At 37.2% G+C, this 19,664-nt stretch overlaps 1 protein-coding gene across 1 annotated transcript in view; it reads left to right on the top strand.

Annotated features, from left to right (window-relative positions):
- LOC124804959 (histone deacetylase 11) overlaps window positions 1–19,664 on the top strand; it is an 84,674-nt gene that overhangs the window by 43,346 nt on the left and 21,664 nt on the right. Inside the window, exon 6 of the mRNA XM_047265351.1 lies at window positions 18,331–18,497. Coding sequence (XP_047121307.1) covers window positions 18,331–18,497 — 167 coding nt within the window. The remainder of the gene's footprint in view (window positions 1–18,330; window positions 18,498–19,664) is intronic.

The following is a 19,664-nucleotide window of genomic DNA, read 5'->3' as shown; positions in this document are numbered from 1 at the left end:
GTAACCATTAGCATTGATGTTAACAGCCAGTTACAGTAAAGGACCTTTTTTATTTTTTTTCCCCCTTCAAATTTCAACTCTTGCTGGGGACTTCTCAAAATGTCCATGCGAATCCTGTCTGTGGTTTCAAGGTTCCTCACTGTCGGTCGCCTATGCTTCTACACATTCTAAACAGATCCCAACTCTCAATTTCTTGTACAGATCTTGAATAGTGCTGGCTGTGGGAAGTTTCATACCAGGACACTTTATATTCCTTGATGGAGGCTGTCTCTATATAACACTCCACAATATCAATTTGCTGTTCTAAGGCAAACTGCCCCCTGTCTGTAACAACTCAATAATACGAGCTTCTCACAACTACTGACGCACAAACACTTTGCGATAAAATGCACTGTAGCCAACTTTTGACAGTGTTGCCACTTCACATGCAATTTGACTAGAAATGATTAACTGTTATGAGAGGCATACTGGTTTTATGTGGGACATCCTGTCATAGCAGTCTGTATTTTTGTGACCAATGTAAGACATTTGATTGTGCACATCACAACATTTTGTTAGAAAAATTAGCGTTTCATAGAGTTAATGATGTAGGTAATGAGTAGCTCATGACCTACTGATAATGAGTTTGCCTTTTGCTGCTGACTATGCATGAGTATAGATTCTATGTTAGTAAGACATAAAATAAAAAAACAGAATAAGGAAGCAGGTGGAATATCTTTAGAAGTAGTTGTAGCAGCATTTTGGTAGTACAGTGTTTTCTTGTGTTACTATCATGTTATTTTAGCTTTGCTATATATTTATTGAAAAAAAAACTAACAGTGAAAGGCTGAAATAAAATAAAAGTCATAGATTGTATAGTGGTTTAGGTTATGTATAATACTGTTTTTAATGTAACCCTTTGAGGTGATGTAAAAAGGTAACATGAATAAATAAACAGCTAAGTGGACTTAAAATCTCCTTTCTCATTGTATCATCATCATCATCCTGTACTAATTTCAGTGTTGGTGAGACACCTTCAATCCTCAAGTGTTTGTTGGATAAAGCTTTTCATTTGATGATGAAAATGCCATAACTGGATGATTCAGCAGAGATAACCAATATCTCTGCCTGTTGTCCCGTGTGAACTGAAAAAGCTGACAGACAGTTGATGGAGGAAGACACCAAAAGAAAACTAATAATAGTTACTGACACATGTAAATTACACACCAGATTTAAAACTGTAGAGTGCATTAGAATTATTTGAATGCTACATCAGTGTCATTAAACATTCTAGATGTTATATAAAGTTTTCTCAATTTAATTTATGTCTTGGTATTTAAAAGACCAAACAGTTCTTTATAAACAGCATACCACAGACTGTCAGCATACATAAAAGTAATACTAATTAATACGCTTCTCCTGTAATTTAATAATTGAAAGTGCATTAAATTTAACAAAATGGAAAACATTAACAAACCAATCAGCGTGAAGCTAAAAAATTAGAACTGAGATTGAACGAAAATCATTAAAATGAAAAGTACCATCAATTCACTTCAAAATATCATGTGAAGTTGGTGACAGAACATGTATTAGCTATCCCTTTTCCATCTTGGAGAGTAAATATCAGATGAAAGTGAGTTTGGAAATACTGTAGGGAAGAATTACAAATGGGGAAGTTGGAAGTATCCATCACTTTTTTTGATAACTTTTTTATTTTAATAAATATTACGAAATGCAGTAGAGGAAGCCAATTAAAGTGGTAAATCTTCCATATGAAAAGATTGATTGAATTGGCCCTTTTTTACAAATTATTGCTCATAGATGCTACACAGCCCATTGTTTATTTAGAGTTTACGTATCACATCTAGAGTTCCTAAATTTGTAATCTACACATATTTTATTGTAGCCAGAAGTTAAGCACACCTGTAGTTATAACAAGTTCTTCCTGAACACAAGTGTGTGGACAGTAGTAAGTGATTTATGCAGTTCTGGACTCTCAAAAGACAAGAAGCCAGATAATTTAGACTCTACTTCCCCAAGTTTGTATATTTTTGTAAATAACCTAGCGAACCTGGCAATGCTTCACAATTATTAAATATGTATGGGAATTATGTATCTGCCCTAACCTCTTTCTCTCCCATCTGTCTCTCTGTCCATTCCTCCTCCCCCTCTCTTTGTTCATTTCCTGAGCCTGCCTCTCTCTCTCTCTCTCTCTCTCTCTCTCTCTCTCTCTCTCTCTCTCTCTCTCACCACCACCCCCTCCTTCCTCTCTCTCCATCTCCTCCGTCCCGCTCTCTATGTCCTTTTGCTCCCTCTACCCCCTTCTCTCTACTCCTCCCCCTCTGCCTGATCTTGAGCCTTGTTTACTGTTACTGAAAATTCAGGTTCCATAGTAGTATCCTAATAACGAGCTGATAGGCCATAAATACAACTTTCCTGTGTTTTGTGAAACCTCCTTTGAGGAAGAAAACCAAACAGCACATTATTGTCATTATTGTGTGTACAATTGCTCTTTAAAAATGTACAGGTTGATTATAATTAAACTTTCACAATTTCAGAGGGCCTCCACAAAAAAGTGATCATTGGACAGTGAAACTTGGGAAAACATTTGACGACACATGAGAAAGAGAAATAATGAATAAACCATTGAAAGACACATGTTTTAACACATTTTAATTTCCACATGAGAGGGTAATGTTTGTTAAATTGTGTACCATGTTGACACTCAGTGTTACAAATGACGTTCATTATGATGACCAACTACATCCACAACAGCCTGGAACCACACTAGAGATTGCTATACTGCTGCTCGAAACATCTCGGGTAGACCACGGAATGTTCAGCTGTGTGACACAGCACTTGCACTGCTGGAAGATCACAAATTGTGTCCATCATTCTCCGCTATGGCAACAGTAATGTCTTAAACAATTTGTGTCGGAACTGGCTGTCAGCCTCTCCTAGCAGCAATTCCGAAATCGCCAGTAAATTTGAGCTTCCGAATCATATACTTCAACCCCAATGTAGAATGAGGACCTCTCCGTTCACCTTGTCCGGACCCACAGTGACTGCAACTGTAATGTACACTGATGCTTGCATTTCAACCTTATGTCGCCATACCAGTATCAGTACCTAATGGTAAGTCATGACACTAACAGTATTAACAATACAAACCCTTTAGCACACAGTCTGAAAATTGTACATACAAAGTTGAGTACCCATATGGTAAATAGTTTTCTGTCTACACTCACTCAAGCAGTGGAAGTTTGATTATAACTACCCTATATATAATGGTAAAGACTATGTATCGGAGAAACAATTTTTCTGATTGTTTAAATGCCCTACTATTATAGTTAAAACTGATTTTGAGAAAGAAAAGTCCATAGAGGAATATGTACCATTGAGTTTTGCAATGTCTGACTCCAGCCATTTACTTATGTACCTATAGCTGTTGTTTTGATGTTATTATGTTATATTGCAACCATTGTCGGTGACTCAGTACAATATCTTCAGGCCATATCCATAAGAAGTAAGGATAACATCAACAACTTACCTACCATGCAATTACAAAGACAGATTAAATGTAGAATAAAAATCAAGGACAATACTATATAAGGGAATTTACAGTAATCATTTGATAAAAACCACCTGTTACATACTCTGTCACATACATGAAATAGAATTTATAGATGTGCTATTTATTAATAAAATCATTAGTTAAATATTCCATTATTAAAAATTTGGTCAGTTAGATGATACATTAAACTGCAAAATCCTGAAGTAGCCTACCAAGCCACTAAAATGATTGCTTTATGAAAGAAACAACAACAACCATAACAACAACATCAGCAGCAGACAGAAGTAAACCAAAGAAATATGCTGCTGTGTGCAAGTAGTCACTGCAAAAGAACTGCGTCAACAATATCAAAGTGTCAGTACACCTAAAGGTATCAAAATGACAATATAAATATATCAATAGGTCACCTTGAAGTTATAAATTGCTGCGGTGAAAACTGTATGTGAGCATATTTGTTGTATGCATAAAATGAGTGTCAAAAGACCAAACGTAGAAAACCACCTATATCTTAGCATATACAGAATATATGAAAGCTCATTTACTTAAGACTGCTTCCAAATATCATGTACTGTCATAAAACAAACAAGGACTACTATCTAACTCGTGTAAATGGCAGAAATTAATAATATACATCCACATAATATTTAGTATCTTTAGTATACAAATGCATAGTTTTGCAGCGATAGATACTGATAAAATTTTCTCAGGCTTCCAGTTGTGTCCAGTGGTTTAAAATCCCTGAGCTTTCGGTGAATTCTCCTTGGCCATTGTCAAGTGATGACTGTCAAATGATTGTTCCTGCCATCCTTATATAGCTGAGCTGCCTTCAGTGACGTCACTAGTGCTCGCTCCAGCACCATATATGATAATGTTTTCAATGCGCGCTTGCTGTGCCTGCTTCAACTTTGTGATGGCCAGGTTCCAAGCTGTGCTTAGCTGCAGGCTGCCGTCTTTATTGAGGGTGTTGTCAGAAATTTTTATCTCGATCGCTTCTCTTATAACACTGTCCAAAAAGCTAGTAATCGACATAATAACAGACGTATCGGCAAATGCAATACGATGTCCATTTTCTAAAACATTTTTGACCACTGCTGATTTCTCAGGATACTGTAGGCGAAAACATCTCTCATGTTCCACAAGACGCCATTCAATAGTACGTACAGTCTGGTACAGAACTGTCCACACCCACACAGTATTTTATACGCTCCTGGTGTTCCGAGTCCAACATCGTCTTTCACAGGCCTCATTGGCTGCTGAATTTTAGCTGGTGCCCTAAAAACCATATGGATTTTATGCTTCTTTAGAAGTCGACAAATTTTTCTTGTTATTGAGCCACAGAACGGCAAGAATGCAAGCTGCTTCGTGCTCTCCTAGGAGGCCTTTTTTGGCAAAATGGCTTGCAAAATCTGGCAGTTGTTGTAGCCGTTTTCTTTGAAGACTTTCAGTTCATTCGGAAGGCTTTCAGCATATGAAAAGGCTTCCGCTCGATGTACCAATGTCCTCAGAACAGAACTTCTCTACAAAGTGTGGTGATATATAGTAGCATGCAGATATTGGTCTGTGTGTGTGTGGGTTTCTGATAAACATTGTGGCTGAGACACCCTTTTTCTTTCTGGCGGACAAGGACATTTAGAAAAGGCAAGGCAACATTGTGAATCTGACATCATGGATGAGCCCAGACAACAAATGTGTCATTGATGTAACGATAAAAGCAACTAGGCTTTGCTGGAGCCATCTCCACAGCAATGTTCCCAAAGTACTCCATGAAGAGGTTAGCTATAACTGGAGCTAATGGGCTTCCCATCAAGACGCCACCCATCTGGTTAAAATTTTCTGACAACACCCTCAATAAAGATGGTGGTCTGCAGCTAGGCACAGCTTGGAACCCAGCCAATGCAAAGTTAAAGTGGGCGCAGCAAGTACGCAATGAAAACATTACCATATATGGTGCTGGAGTGAGCACCGTCACTGAAGACAATGCGGCTATATAAGGATGGTAACAACAATCATTCGACAGTCACCACTTGACAATGGCTGAGTAGAAATTGGCCAAAAGCTCGTGGATTTTTAAACCACTGGATGCGGCTGGAAGTCCGAGAAAATTTTATAAATGTTGTTCGCCCTCAATAGTATCTTGTAGAGGCTTTCGTATATTCTGCACATGTAATGACATAGGTGGTTTTCTAACTTTGGTCTTTTGACACATTTTGAACAATTTATATTATCATTTTGATTTGGAGAAAAGAGAACCACTTGTATGAATATCAAGAGCTCAGATGAAAACCCAGTTCTAAGCAAAGAAGGGAAAGCAGAAAGGTGGAAGGAGTATATAGAGGGTCTATACAAGGGCGATGTACTTGAGGACAATATTATGGAAATGGAAGAGGATGCAGATGAAGATGAAATGGGAGATATGATACTGCGTGAAGAGTTTGCAGAGTACTGAAAGACCCAAGTCGAAACAAGGCCCCGGGAGTAGACAACATTCCATTAGAACTACTGACGGCCTTGGGAAAGCCAGTCCTGACAAAACTCTACCATCTGGTGAGCAAGATGTATGAGACAGGTGAAATACCCTCAGACTTCAAGAAGAATATAATAATTCCAATCCCAAAGAAAGCAGGTGTTGACAAATGTGAAAATTACCGAACTATCAGTTTAATAAGTCACAGCTGCCAAATACTAATGCGAATTCTTTATAGACGAATGGAAAAACTGGTAAAGTTGACCTCGGGGAAGATCAGTTTGGATTCCGTAAAAATGTTGGAAAATGTGAGGCAATACTGACCTTATGCCTTATCTTAGAAGAAAGATTAAGGAAAGGCAAACCTACGTTTCTAGCATTTGTAGACTTAGAGAAAGCTTTTGACAAAGTTGACTGGAATACTCTCTTTCAAATTATAAAGGTGGCAAGGGTAAAATACAGGGAGCGAAGGGCTATTTACAATTTGTATAGAAACCAGATGGCAGTTATAAGAGTTGAGAGGCATGAAAGGGAAGAAGTGGTTGGGAAGGGAGTGAGACAGGGTTGTAGCCTCTCCCCGATGTTATTCAATCTGTATATTGAGCAAGCAGTAAAGGAAACAAAAGAAAAATTCGGAGTAGGTATTAAAATCCATGGAGAAGAAATAAAAACTTTGAGGTTCGCCGATGACATTGTAATTCTGTCAGAGACAGCAAAGGACTTGGAAGAGCAGTTGAACGGAATGGACAGTGTCTTGAAAGGAGGATATAAGACGAACATCAACAAAAGCAAAACGAGGATAATGGAATGTTGTCGAATTAAGTCATGTGATGTTGAGGGAATTAGATTAGGAAATGAGACGCTGAAAGTAGTAAATGAGTTTTGCTATTTGGGGAGCAAAATAACTGATGATGGTCGAAGTAGAGAGGATATAAAATGTAGACTGGCAATGGCAAGGAATGCGTTTCTGAAGAAGAGGAATTTGTTAACATCGAGTATAGATTTAAGTGTCAGGAAGTCGTTTCTGAAAGTATTTGTATGGAGTGTAGCCATGTATGGAAGTGAAACGTGGACGATAAATAGTTTGGACAAGAAGAGAATAGAAGCTTTCGAAATGTGGTGCTACAGAAGAATGCTGGAGATTAGATGGGTAGACCACATAACTAATGAGGAGGTATTGAATAGGATTGGGGAGAAGAGAAGTTTGTGGCAAAACCTGACTAGAAGAAAGGATCGGTTGGTAGGACATGTTCAGAGTGTCAAGGGATCACCAATTTAGTATTGGAGGGCACCGTGGAGGGTAAAAATCGTAGAGGGAGATGAAGAGATGAATACACTAAGCAGATTCAGAATGTTGTAGGTTGCAGTAGGTACTGGGAGATGAAGAGGCTTGCACAGGATAGAGTAGCATGGAGAGCTGCATCAAACCAGTCTCATGACTGAAGACCACAACAACAACAACAACAACAACAACATATTATCATTTTGATAGCTTTACCCTTATTGACACTTGATATTGTTGATGCTGTCCTTTTGCAAGGACTACTTGCATATAGACGCATATTTCTTTGGTTTGCATATTTCTGAAATTGTTGCAGTTTCTTTCATACATCTGCCATTTTCTACAGTTGTTTTTGTAGCTAGGTGGGATAGGTTACTTCAGGATTTTGTAGTTTAGTGTATCATCTCACTGGCCAAATTTTAATCATGGAATATTTAATTGATGATTTTATTAAAAAATAGTTCGTATATAAATAATATTTTGGGTATGTGACAATCTGTTGATTTTTATCAAATGATTACTGTAAATCCCCTTATATAGAATTTTCCTCAATTTTTATTCTGTTTTCAATCTGTCTTTGTATTTGCATGGTTGATAACTTGTCGATGCTATCATTACTGTTTACGCCTCAGGCCTGAGGATGGTGTATTGAGTCACTGGTTGCAGTGCAATAAAATAACATCAAAACAACGGCTGTAGCTGTTTCATTTTATTGCATAAGTGACAGAATTTGGTATCCTCCACTACCCACTGAATGCATTATATTAAGAACAATAAAGATATTGCCAGAAAAGTTGTACATATTACAGATAATTGTTCAGTGTGATAATTAAAAAGAATAAGACTAATGTAGATGAAAATCAGCTCATCACCACCATTGAAGTTGGAGAATTCAATTATTGGAGAGAAAGGAGGTAAAAGCAGTTTATCTTGAGTTTTGAGAACCCAATGTTACTTTCCTTAGGTGTGAAGGAAACCAAATGGAAAGAAAGTAAGTTGAAAAATTTGGCAGAGAATGGCATTTGAAAGAGAGAGTGAAGATTTCTAGCAAAATGGAAACTACTTCCCAAATGTTACCAATGATTTTTTGAATAGTGAGACCTTAACAATTCTCTAAAAATCACTGTTAAACCTGGTATTCAAGATATACAAGGCTGGTGAAATACCCTCAGACTTCAAGAAGAACGTAATTATTCCAATTCCAAAGAAAGCAAGTGCTGACAAGTGTGAATATTACTGAATTATCAGTTTACTTATTCATGTTTGCAAAATTTTAACAATATTTATTTACAGAGGAATGGGAGAAACTGACGTTGGGGAGGATCAGTTTGAGTTCCAAAGAAATGTAGGAATATCTAAGGCAATACTAATCCTTAGACTTATCTTAGAAAATAGGTTAAGGAAAGGCAAACCTATGTTTATAGTTTTTGTAGATTTGGAGAATGCTTTTGACAGTGTCGACTGGAATACACTCTTTGAAATTCTGAAGGTAGCAAGGGTAAAGTACAGGGAGAGGAAGGTCATATACAACTTGTATAGAAACCAGGTTGCAGTTTTAAGAGTTGATGTGCATGAAAGGGAAGCAGTGGTTGAGAAAGGGAGTGAGACAGTGTTGTACCCCATCCCCAATATTATGCAATCTGTATATTGAGCAAGCAGTAAATGAATTCAAAGAAAAATTTAGAGAAGGAATTCAAGTTCAGAGAGAAAAAAAATAAAAACTTTTAAGTTTGCTGATGACATTGTAATTCTGTCAGAGATAGCAAAGGACTTGGAAGAGTAGTTGAACAGAATAGACAGAGTCTTGAAAGAAGGATTTATGATAAATATAAAGAAGAGAAAAACAAATAGACAGAATATAAAATGTAGACTGGCAGTGGCAAGAAATGCATTTATGAAGAAGAGGAATTTCTTAAAATTGAATACAGATTTAGTGGTAGTAAGCCTTTTCTTAAGATATTTGTCTGGAGTGTAGCCTTGTATGGAAGCGATGCATGGGCAATCAGAAGATAGTAGAAGCTTTTGAAATGTGGTGCTACTGAAGGATGCTGAAGATTAGGGTGGTAGATCATGTAACCAATTAGAAGGTCAGGAATGTAATTAGGGAGAATAGAAATTTGTGGCATAACATGACTAAAAGAAGGGATTGATTGGTAGGACACATTTTGAGACATCAAGTGATCAGAAGTTTAGTATTTGAGGGAAGTGGGAGTTAAAATTGTAGAGGGAGGCCAAGTAATAAATACAGTAAATAGGTTTAAAAGGATGTAAGTTGCAGTAGATATTCGGAGATGAAGGGGGCTTGCACAGGATAGGGTAGCATGGAGAGCTGCGTCAAACCAGTCTTTGGACCCAAGGCAGTAACAACTGATTAGCCAAACGTAGATTGTCTCTTGAAAATTGCAAGTATAAAAGAACATATTTGAACTCAAATTCTCAAGTTTCTGCTTTTTAATTTAGGAAATTTAACTAGAAGTTAAATTCGCCCCCCCCCCCCCCCCCCCCCCGCCCCTCCCCCCAATAAACCCCACAGATATCTCTGTTGTCACATTTCATACATTCAGAAAAGAAATCACAATTTTAATTTCATTTGGGGGCTATTAAATTCTGTTGGTTCTTATAGACACACCTGTCACTCATTGTGCACAGCTTACAATTATATAAAAATGCTGTCAAGTATGAAGCATAATGTACATGTGAAGAATTACTTGGACTGCTAAGAGATTAAACAAAAAATCTGTAAATGCTTAGTGCTGGTGGAGACTTTTTAAAAAATTACATATTGTAAGGAAAAGAAATTTGATCGTATACCTTATGACAAATACATGTGTCAGGTCAGAAAGGCATAAAATTATATATAGAATTTGTAAACTATTATAGAAGTGTGCATGACAGCTAACCCATCTAACTAGGACACTGTGGTGGTCCCTACTATTGCTGTGAGTATTGCAAAGCCATCTGACTGATGTAGTTTGATATGCAACTGTTGTAGCTAGCATGGACATGAATAAGTTAGGTCCTCTATTTAATTGTTAGTATTGTAATTTTCATTTTATACTTCTTACTTTAGTGATGATTGATAGTGTAAAATATATGTATATATATGTAGATAATTTATTATCAGCCTAAACCCGGCCATTAAAAAGTATTCACGCAATCAGTACTGAACAAACATGACGTATTCAAGGACTGTTAAAAACTGTTGTGTTTGCTTTTGATCAAGCAGTACTAAAAAAGGATCCAAACTCCATCACATCAGATACTCCCAGTTGGTAACACAACATGCAAACAACTGGTCCACAGCAAACAGTTTTTGAGTATTCTCTCACAAAAACTCATGTTTTGCAATTTCAAATATACAAAGTATTTTTGTGTGCAGTTTGATCACAGCCTACAGTGGAATCACAGATAACATAATCAAGAAATTTAGTTTGGCATTTGTTGCATTCTCTCATTGTGCTCACTTTACTGCATGTTATTTTTACATCATTGTAGCTAAGGTAAAGTCTAACTTGGCAAAATGAGTAATGTTAAATTTTAGAGGCTTTTTTAGGTATTGGACAGTTCTTATGCATTCTGTCCACTGCATTTATCCCTTTATTGATCTGGTGTCTAATAAACACACAATGCCTAAATTAATTGCTTTTCACATAACAAAAGAAAAAGAACCAAAATAATTGTCATATGTAACTTGGTCTCACCTTGTTGCAGATTAAGAGTGGGTTTTGTATTCTGGTACAATGGTCTTTAACAAAATACTACCAGGCATGAAACAAGAAATTGGGAACCTGCAGATTAAAAAGATAAACATGATTTATGAGGCATTGCTATAAATTATTTATATTCAACAACTTAAAACTACTGCACGGTAATGTGAACACTTTTGTCAGTGGTATTCCTGTTGACATCATGACAATTAACAATGTCCATTGCAAACATTCTGTTCTTACATTATCTTGGTAAATTATTACTTGATAATCACTACTGTAGTTCTGCAAATATTGCACAAACCACAGTAGATGAACAGCAGGCCCCTAGTATAACTCAAGAAGCAGCAAAAATTTTCAAATATGGTTCCATTTACAATTATTTGACTATAAATAAATTAATGCAGTATAATTCATTTCTGAAAGTTGTTTTGTTTTTTGGATGTGTACCTTGACCGATTCCACCATGCAGCACGATTACTGAGAGAATGAAAACTTTTCTCTTTCTTAAACGGATACCTTTAAATAACTGTTTTGCAGGGATTCTCACATTTAATTTGAAGCTGTTCAAATTCCTTGTAGTGTTCTGGTATTAAAATAGAAATTTTGTTTTTGTGCACAAGACTTAGTAAGTCCACACAGTATCATCATTATTTACAGTTTGCCACCAGTGGAAGGAACTCCATTGAACATGGCCTCTCGAAGACCACATAGTCTTTGGTCATTCATACAGGCATAGAAAAAGTACTTATAAATCTTTCACATAATCAAAATTGAAGGTTTTAAGTTGGCCTCATTCAGTACCTTGAGCTGAAATAGTGTCCAAATAATCTTACCGAACTTAGTTGCTCTCACCTAGGCATATGAGATCTTGAAGAATAGTAAATAGTACTGTGCAGAATGCTTAATTCAAAGATGTCTTAATTGGCTTTGTTTTGGAAGTATTTTTTTTGCATCTGGTTATGTCGGTAGCTAAAGCATGTCACATGAAATAATGTAATAAATAAAAAATCATTAAGCACTGTAAACAGCATCCTTTATAAAGTTCATAATGATCATGGACTCATACAAGGAATTTATTTCTGTCATTAATAACATATGATGTATGTCTAAAAAGCATCATACTGGAAAAGTATATTGCATGCCACCCTAATACTCTTCAAACTAGGTCTCTTGCACCATCACACATTTAAAGCACTGATTCTTCCATTATCGAGAACTCCATTTGAATTGCCTGCAGCTTTGCTTTTTCATTACACATTCTTTCTTTGCTGCTCCCAAAACAGGTTTCTTGCATTCGTACCTTTTAATTTTGTAAAGAAGTAGAAGCCAAGGAACTCGGTGTAAAGAGGATTGAGTTTGGGATCAAGAATTTGGTTTTCCCAAGGAGAAAGTCTGGATCAAGAGTCATGAATGAGCTGGAGAATTGTCCTGAGGTGCATCACAGAGAGAACACAGAATTTCTTGATGGTATCCATTTGTCACTCTTCGCCCTGGTTCATAATGGTCAGTCATACACACTATGTGATCAAAACTATTTGGACACCCCCAAAAAACATGCATTTTTCATATTAGGTGCATTGTGCTGCCACCTAATGCCAGGTACTCCATATCAGTGACCTAAGTAATCATTAGACATCATGAGGGATCAGAATAGGGCAATCCGCAGAACTCACGGATTTCGAACATGGTCAGGTGATTGGGTGCCACTTCTATCATAGTGTGTAAGTGAGACTTCCACACTCCTAACATACCTAGGTCCACTGTTTCCAATGTGATAGTGAAGTGGAAACATGAAGGGACACATACAGCACAAAAATGTGCAGGCCAACCTTGTCTGTTGACTGAAAGAGACCACAGACAATTGAAGAGGGTCGTAATGTGTAATAGAAAGACACCTATCCAGACCATCGCACAGGAATTCCAAACTGCATCAAGAGCCACTGCCTATGACAGTTAGGCAGGAGGTGAGAAAACTTGGATTTCATGGTCAAGCTCCTGCTCATAAGCCACACATCACACCAGTAAATGCCAAACGACGCCTCGCTTGGTCTAAGGAGCATAAACATTGAACGATTGAAAAGTGGAAAAACATTGTGTGGAGTCACGAATCACGGTACACAATGTGGCGATTCGATGGCAGGGTGTGGGTATGGCGAATGGCCAGTGAACGTCATCTGCCAGTGTGTGTAGTGCCAACAGTAATATTCAGAGGCAGTGGTTTTCATGGAGGGGGCTTGCACCCCTTGTTGTTTTGCGTGGCACTATCACAGCATAGGCCTACACTGATGTTCTAAGCATGTTCTTGCTTCCCACTGTTGAAGAGCGATTTGGGGATAGCGGTTGCATCTTTCAACACGATCGAGCACCTGCTCATAATGCACAGCCTATGGTGGAGTGCTTACATGACAATAACATCCCTGTAATAGACTGGCTTGCACAGAGTCCTGACCTGAATCCTATTGAACATCTTTAGGATGTTTTCGAATGACGACTTGTGCCAGGCCTCACCGACCAACATCGATACCTCTCCTCAGTGCAGCACTCCGTGAAGAGTGGGCTGCCATTTCCCAAGAAACCTTCCAGCGCCCCAGCACCTGATTGAACATATGCCTGCGAGAGTGGAAGCTGTCATCAAGGCTAAGGGTGGCCCAACACCATATTGAATTCCAGCATTACCGATGGAGGGTGCCACCAACTTGTAAGTAATTTTCAGCCAGTCTCCGGATACTTTTGACCACATAGTGTAGCTATCAGAGTCAACACTTGGCTCTCCCTAGATTTTTATTTGCATCAGTTGCAAATCTTTTGTTCTTAATATTGAGAAAGGCTTCCAGTGTAATGAATGTGCTTTAGCTTCGGGATTATGCTCTGTATCCAAGACTTGTCTCCAGTTATCACAGTGTTCATGAACACAAAATCAGGGTGGGCAGTGTCCAGTGAAACATCAGGATGGTGTTATTTCTGTTATGCCGGCAGTGACTTGAGAAGAAATTATGCAGATAGACTGAACTTGTTGAAATCCTTATCTAAAACTGCATACACGGAATCATCATAGATTATAACTGCTCAAATGATCTCTCATTACCACATTTCACATACTTGTAACAAGAGCTGCACTGAGTACAGCTTTTCCACATCCACAAATTGGATGCACGGAATCATCATCGATTGTAACTGGTCAAATGATCTCTCATTACCAGATTTCACATACTTGCAACAAGAGCTGTACTGAGTACAGATTTTCCACATCCACAGTGCTTGTCATTCTCCACTGATACCTGGTTCTCTTGAAACTAGCTGTACCACTTCTGTATTTGTGTTTTCCTAAGGAGTCCCCTCCATCTGTCTCTCAAATCTTACAAAATGTGTCATTTTGAGCTTCACCGCTTTCTGACAAAACTTTTTCAATTCATTGTCACCTCAAACAACCTGGAACTCCCTCAAAAATGTGGTACAGCTGTTCAAGTAACTTTCACCAAGTAATGGATGACACAACCGATATTGGCTGGATCATAAATTCAAACATTTGAATGTAGATGTCCCCTCCCTTGTGAAAATTCATACCACCTTTTTGCCAGAACTTTGATTGAGAAAATTTAAGTTTGTTTAGTTATTAGACATGCATCATATTACACTTATAAAACAAAAGCTATTTAATAGTACCAGGGAGAAGTATGAGCATGTGATATTGATAATATGATACAAGCTTGCATAGTTATAACAGGTGTCCAACAACTTCACATCATGTTTCCTGAGCTGGGAGGATATTTAGAAAGCTTCAGTATCTGTGTCCCCTGAGCAATGTACAAGCCATATCAACTAATGTGGCAGCAAAATGTGGGGCAGTAGTTACCAGACATTTGTAAACCTTCTACTTCTTTCCTAATAAGTGTGTCTGATTACTATAATGACTCTCTTTCTTTATTTTCAGAAATGTAATATTTTACACTTCAGAAAATGAAAAATCACAGTACCCTATGACTGTAATGTTAGTGAGGCACAGTTGGAGTCAGTATACTCATTACAAATTACCTGAGTTTTGCACTTTGTAGGGGTATGAAATGGAATGATCACATAGGCTCAGCCACAGGTAAAGCGGATGGCAGACTTCATTTTATTGGTAGAATACTGGGGAAATGCAATCAGTCTACAAAGGAGATAGCTAACAAATCACTTGTGTGACCCATTCTGAAATACTGATCAGATGTGTGAGACCTGTACCAAATAGGACTAACAGAGGATATTGAACAAATACAGAGAAGGCCAGCACAAGTGGTCAGAGGTTTGTTTGCCCTATGGGAGAGTGTTACAGAGATGCTGAAGAAACTAAACTGGCTGACTCTTGTAGATTGACATAAACTATCCTGAGAAAGCCTGCTTATAATGTTTTAATAATCAACTTTAAATGATGACTCTAGGAATATACTACAACCCCTATGTATCATTCCCATAGGGATTGTGAGGGCAGGTTTATATTAGCAGCAGCATGCACAAAGCATTTAAACAATCATCCTTCCTTTGTTTCATTTGTGAATGGAGCAGGAAAAAATCCTGATAAATGGTACAATGGGACGTATCCTCTGCTGTGCACTGCACAGTGGTTTGCACAATATAGATGTAGACTGATAGATTGCTCATTTACATCCTAAGTTTAGGTTTGGCTATGTAGACAACAATAACAAGCTATGGTTCAATGTGTCCAACAGCATCGGGGAGCTGCCTTGTCCACAGCATCATTGTCGGTTCACAAAAATGTGTAGTATGCTCAACACTCTTTCTGTGCCCATTAGAATGCATAGGGAAGTACATCTGATGGATAGGGCATAGTGTCACATTAAGAAATGTTCATTAGTGGCATCATGCTCATTAGAAGTGAAAAATTCTGTATGACTGAACAATCAGGGTACCTCATTCTCTGTGGGCAAGATTGTGTGCTGGGTGCTATGCAGAAAGTGTCTTGACGCCTGTGCTGGGATGTCATTTTCCAGGAGTACTGCAGTTCATATGAAAGTAGTTTTTATGTTGTTCACTGTTCCTTGTGGTATTGCAAGGTTTCATGTCACTGAGTATCCAAAATAATTCCACACAAACATCTCGAGCATTATATGCAGGGGGACGAAAGGTCTATCATCACCTCGTCACCAGACAAAGTAGCTTTGCATTCTACTCCAGAATCCAAGAAAAATAAACATAACTGTGCAACAGTGAAAACTCTAGGTTGTAATATCAACAATATAAGGGAAAGATAGATTGCTACTCACAGTAAAGCTGACACATTGAGTTGCAGAATGAAAAATCATTAAGCACTATTGCCTGCCTTTTCCTTATATTGTTGTGAACATAACTGTCTGTCTGTCATGAACAAATTCCATCCATTGGGAAATTAATGTTGATATGCTTCTGGGATCACCAGGAAAGTCTCAGTTTCCTGTAATTTCCAATTTGAACAGTTATGACAGCAGTCTTGTCTGTCTGCAACATGTTTCAGAAAGTATAGTGTCTGGGAATTCGTGAGGTCATTGTGATTATACTTTTCTGGAAACCCAAACTTGATAGTTTGGGCCTACACCATTTCCAGATACGAAGACGAGTGAAAACTAGAAAATTTCAATCACAGTTCATGAAAGTTCACATAACAACTTAGCTGCTCCAGCTGATGAGATACTCAACTTTGATATCCTTGAGGGTTGTTGCTTCAGAAAGTTCCAGAGTTTGGCATCACTGTTGTACTAATTTTTAAATAAAACACAGAGTATATTGCTTTTCTTGTCTTATATTTGACCGATTATTATGTACACTGGTGGAATATACATCTGGCCATCTGACAGCCTCCGAAAGACAATAATGCAGACTGACTTTGTGGCTCATGCACCGCTTTCTTTTATATAAAACCAAACAATTGTATACATTGTTAACTGTAAGATTTACAAGATTAGATGAATTTAGTTAGTTACACCACAAAGTGGGCCACATATTGCCCTACATGTTCTGATATTCAATTTGGAAAAGTTTACTTAATTTCTTGTTTAATTTCAATAAAATTTACTGTACAACAATTTAAATTACATTTTAGTTAATTATAAACAAATCACTCTGAATAAAATATTGTTAACAATATTTTGGTTTGTTCTCAAGTAGAGTTATTATTTTAAATAATCATAATGAATAAACATCTAGCTTTTCAGAAATAGGGGAGAAGTGAATTTTCAAGAATATGTGGTGCAACATGACTGCACAGTTCATATCACAAAATTTCAAAGTTGGATTAATCACAAACAGTTTACTCTGCCTAGTAGCTAATATAAATCGGGTAGTATATTAATGTGAAATTTAATCTGAGATCATAAATTCATTTGTACTAGTAAGGGCAGTTTATTGCTGGAACATAACAGTATAAAGTCCAGAAAGTTAAAAATTCAAGCTAAAATGACTCTTCAGAAAATATTGACATGAGGAGAAGACCTGATTTAAAGATGTACATCACATAACCCCATAAATCCACATGGCGCATTGCGATATACACCGGTTTATGAGCCTATAGGATTCTCCACACCAACCAAAAATTTGCAGTGACTTATCTAGTGATTCACAAATTATATTTTCTGTGTAGAATCAGGACAAGGTCACTCCTCTCCTAGATTTCGAAACCTAACCGCCATGTAAGTAGTGGTATGTATAGACATGAGAAGACATGCAGAGAAAGTGAACAATGGAGTAAGTGACTCCTGTTGAAAAGCGTATCAGTGAAGTAAGAGGGAGAACAACTGTTTTCATCTCAAAAACTCTTTACACTGTGTGTGTGGGGGGGGGGGGGGGGAGTAAAATAGTTTATACTGTCTTACCTTGTAGCGGAGGTTATTTGGAACAAATGATGCTGTGATTGCTTGATAGCCTCAAGATAGAATGATTTCATCGTTGGAATGTTGGAATGGATAGCAAACAAGCTAGCAAAGAGAACAATAACTGCATTAGAATGAACAAACAGAAAACATGCACACTAAATTATGACATTATGGGTGAATGAAACAAACTATTATGTGGTGTACATAAATCAGATCCTTTCCCTTCCCCCCATTCTTCTTTTTGAGTACATGATACATTTTTGCATAATCTGCAAAAATAATTTGCAGTCCTTTAAATTGGTTTGTAGTTGGTATTCTCATCCAAAGTTAATCTTACATGAATGTTGATTCATGAGCTATTTTATTTAAATAATTAACAACAATTAATATTCTGAAACATGGAAACTGCCTTATACCCACAAATTACACTTTTGCCAAACACATATTCTTGTTTACTGACAAAAATGTCCTTTTGGCAGGGAAATGGCCATGAGAGAGATTTCTTTGGTGATTCCAGTGTTTATATTCTTGATATATACAACAAAGGCATTTATCCAAATGATGGTGAAGCTAAGAAAGCCATTAGAAGAGCAGTTCAGCTGGAACATTTCACTGAGGATGCTGAGTACCTTGATCTTGTAGAGCAGTAAGTATAGACTGTTGTGCTTCTGTTACATTGCTGAAGAGAGACATAGATATGATTTTTTATAAGCAATTTGTTGAGAAAAATAAGTTGTACAGCAGTAAATAAAGTCACCGTACGGAATTCACTTTGTGACAGGACTGACATGAATTCTATAGTCTCTCCTCAATAGCACCTGTCCCAATCACTGCAAAGCTGAATATGTAATTGAGTGTGTGATGATGATTGTTCATTTATGTACACAACACTTATTTTAGATGACATTAAAACACACATTTTATTCTATGCGAAGTAAACGGGACCAGCTTATACATTACAAAAAATCATCAGGACAGTTGAGCACTATGCACTCCCACAATGCTTAACAGTCAGTCCAGTGGTGAAGTATTCAATTGTGGCACAAAATAAACAGAAGTCTGATGAGAACTGGGTCCACAACATTTGTGAAATTTTTAAACTAAATCATTTCCGTTTTTGGCTGTTAAAACATTATTTATTGCAATTACAATTTCAACACAATGTCATTTTCAAGCTTTGTGGGATGCAATAACCCACTCAGTAATATAAAGCTCTGCCATGCTGTGTAAGAGCAGTTGCACGAGATTTTCATGAAATTTCAACTTCAGTGTTTACATCAATATTTCACCTATTCTGTAACGTATATAGTATATGTAACAGCCAATAAATTCACAACACCTCATGCAACTGCTCTTACACAGCATGACACAGGTTATATTACTGAATGGGTTACAACATCCCACAATGCTTGAAAATGACATCATTTCATAATTGCAGTCACAATAAATCAAATTTTAACAGCCAAAGCAGAAGTGATATCATTTGCAAAATAAGCTGCCCACATTTATACATAACTGTAACAGTTCTCCCATATCACAATGCCTGTTACAGGCAGTTGCACTCTGGTAGTTCATTTAAATCAGTCTATAACATAAATCACTGAGACCAACAACAGTTCACGTATATTACATTTAACACTCTTGGTAATTATAACACAGTTAATTAATTTAGCCCACAAAGATTACTTGAAAGTAACTGAACATTACAGTAATTGAGTCTCGCAGTTCCTAGTGCATTTATTTTTTGCATATAAAATGTGTATAACTTAGGCATGAATCCACAATAAGCTCATGTCCAGCACAGGTGTTACTC

Source organism: Schistocerca piceifrons, chromosome 7, assembly GCF_021461385.2.
Source record: "Schistocerca piceifrons isolate TAMUIC-IGC-003096 chromosome 7, iqSchPice1.1, whole genome shotgun sequence".
In the NCBI taxonomy this organism is placed as follows: Eukaryota; Metazoa; Arthropoda; class Insecta; order Orthoptera; family Acrididae; genus Schistocerca; species Schistocerca piceifrons.
This window is presented reverse-complemented; position numbering and strand designations above follow the sequence as displayed.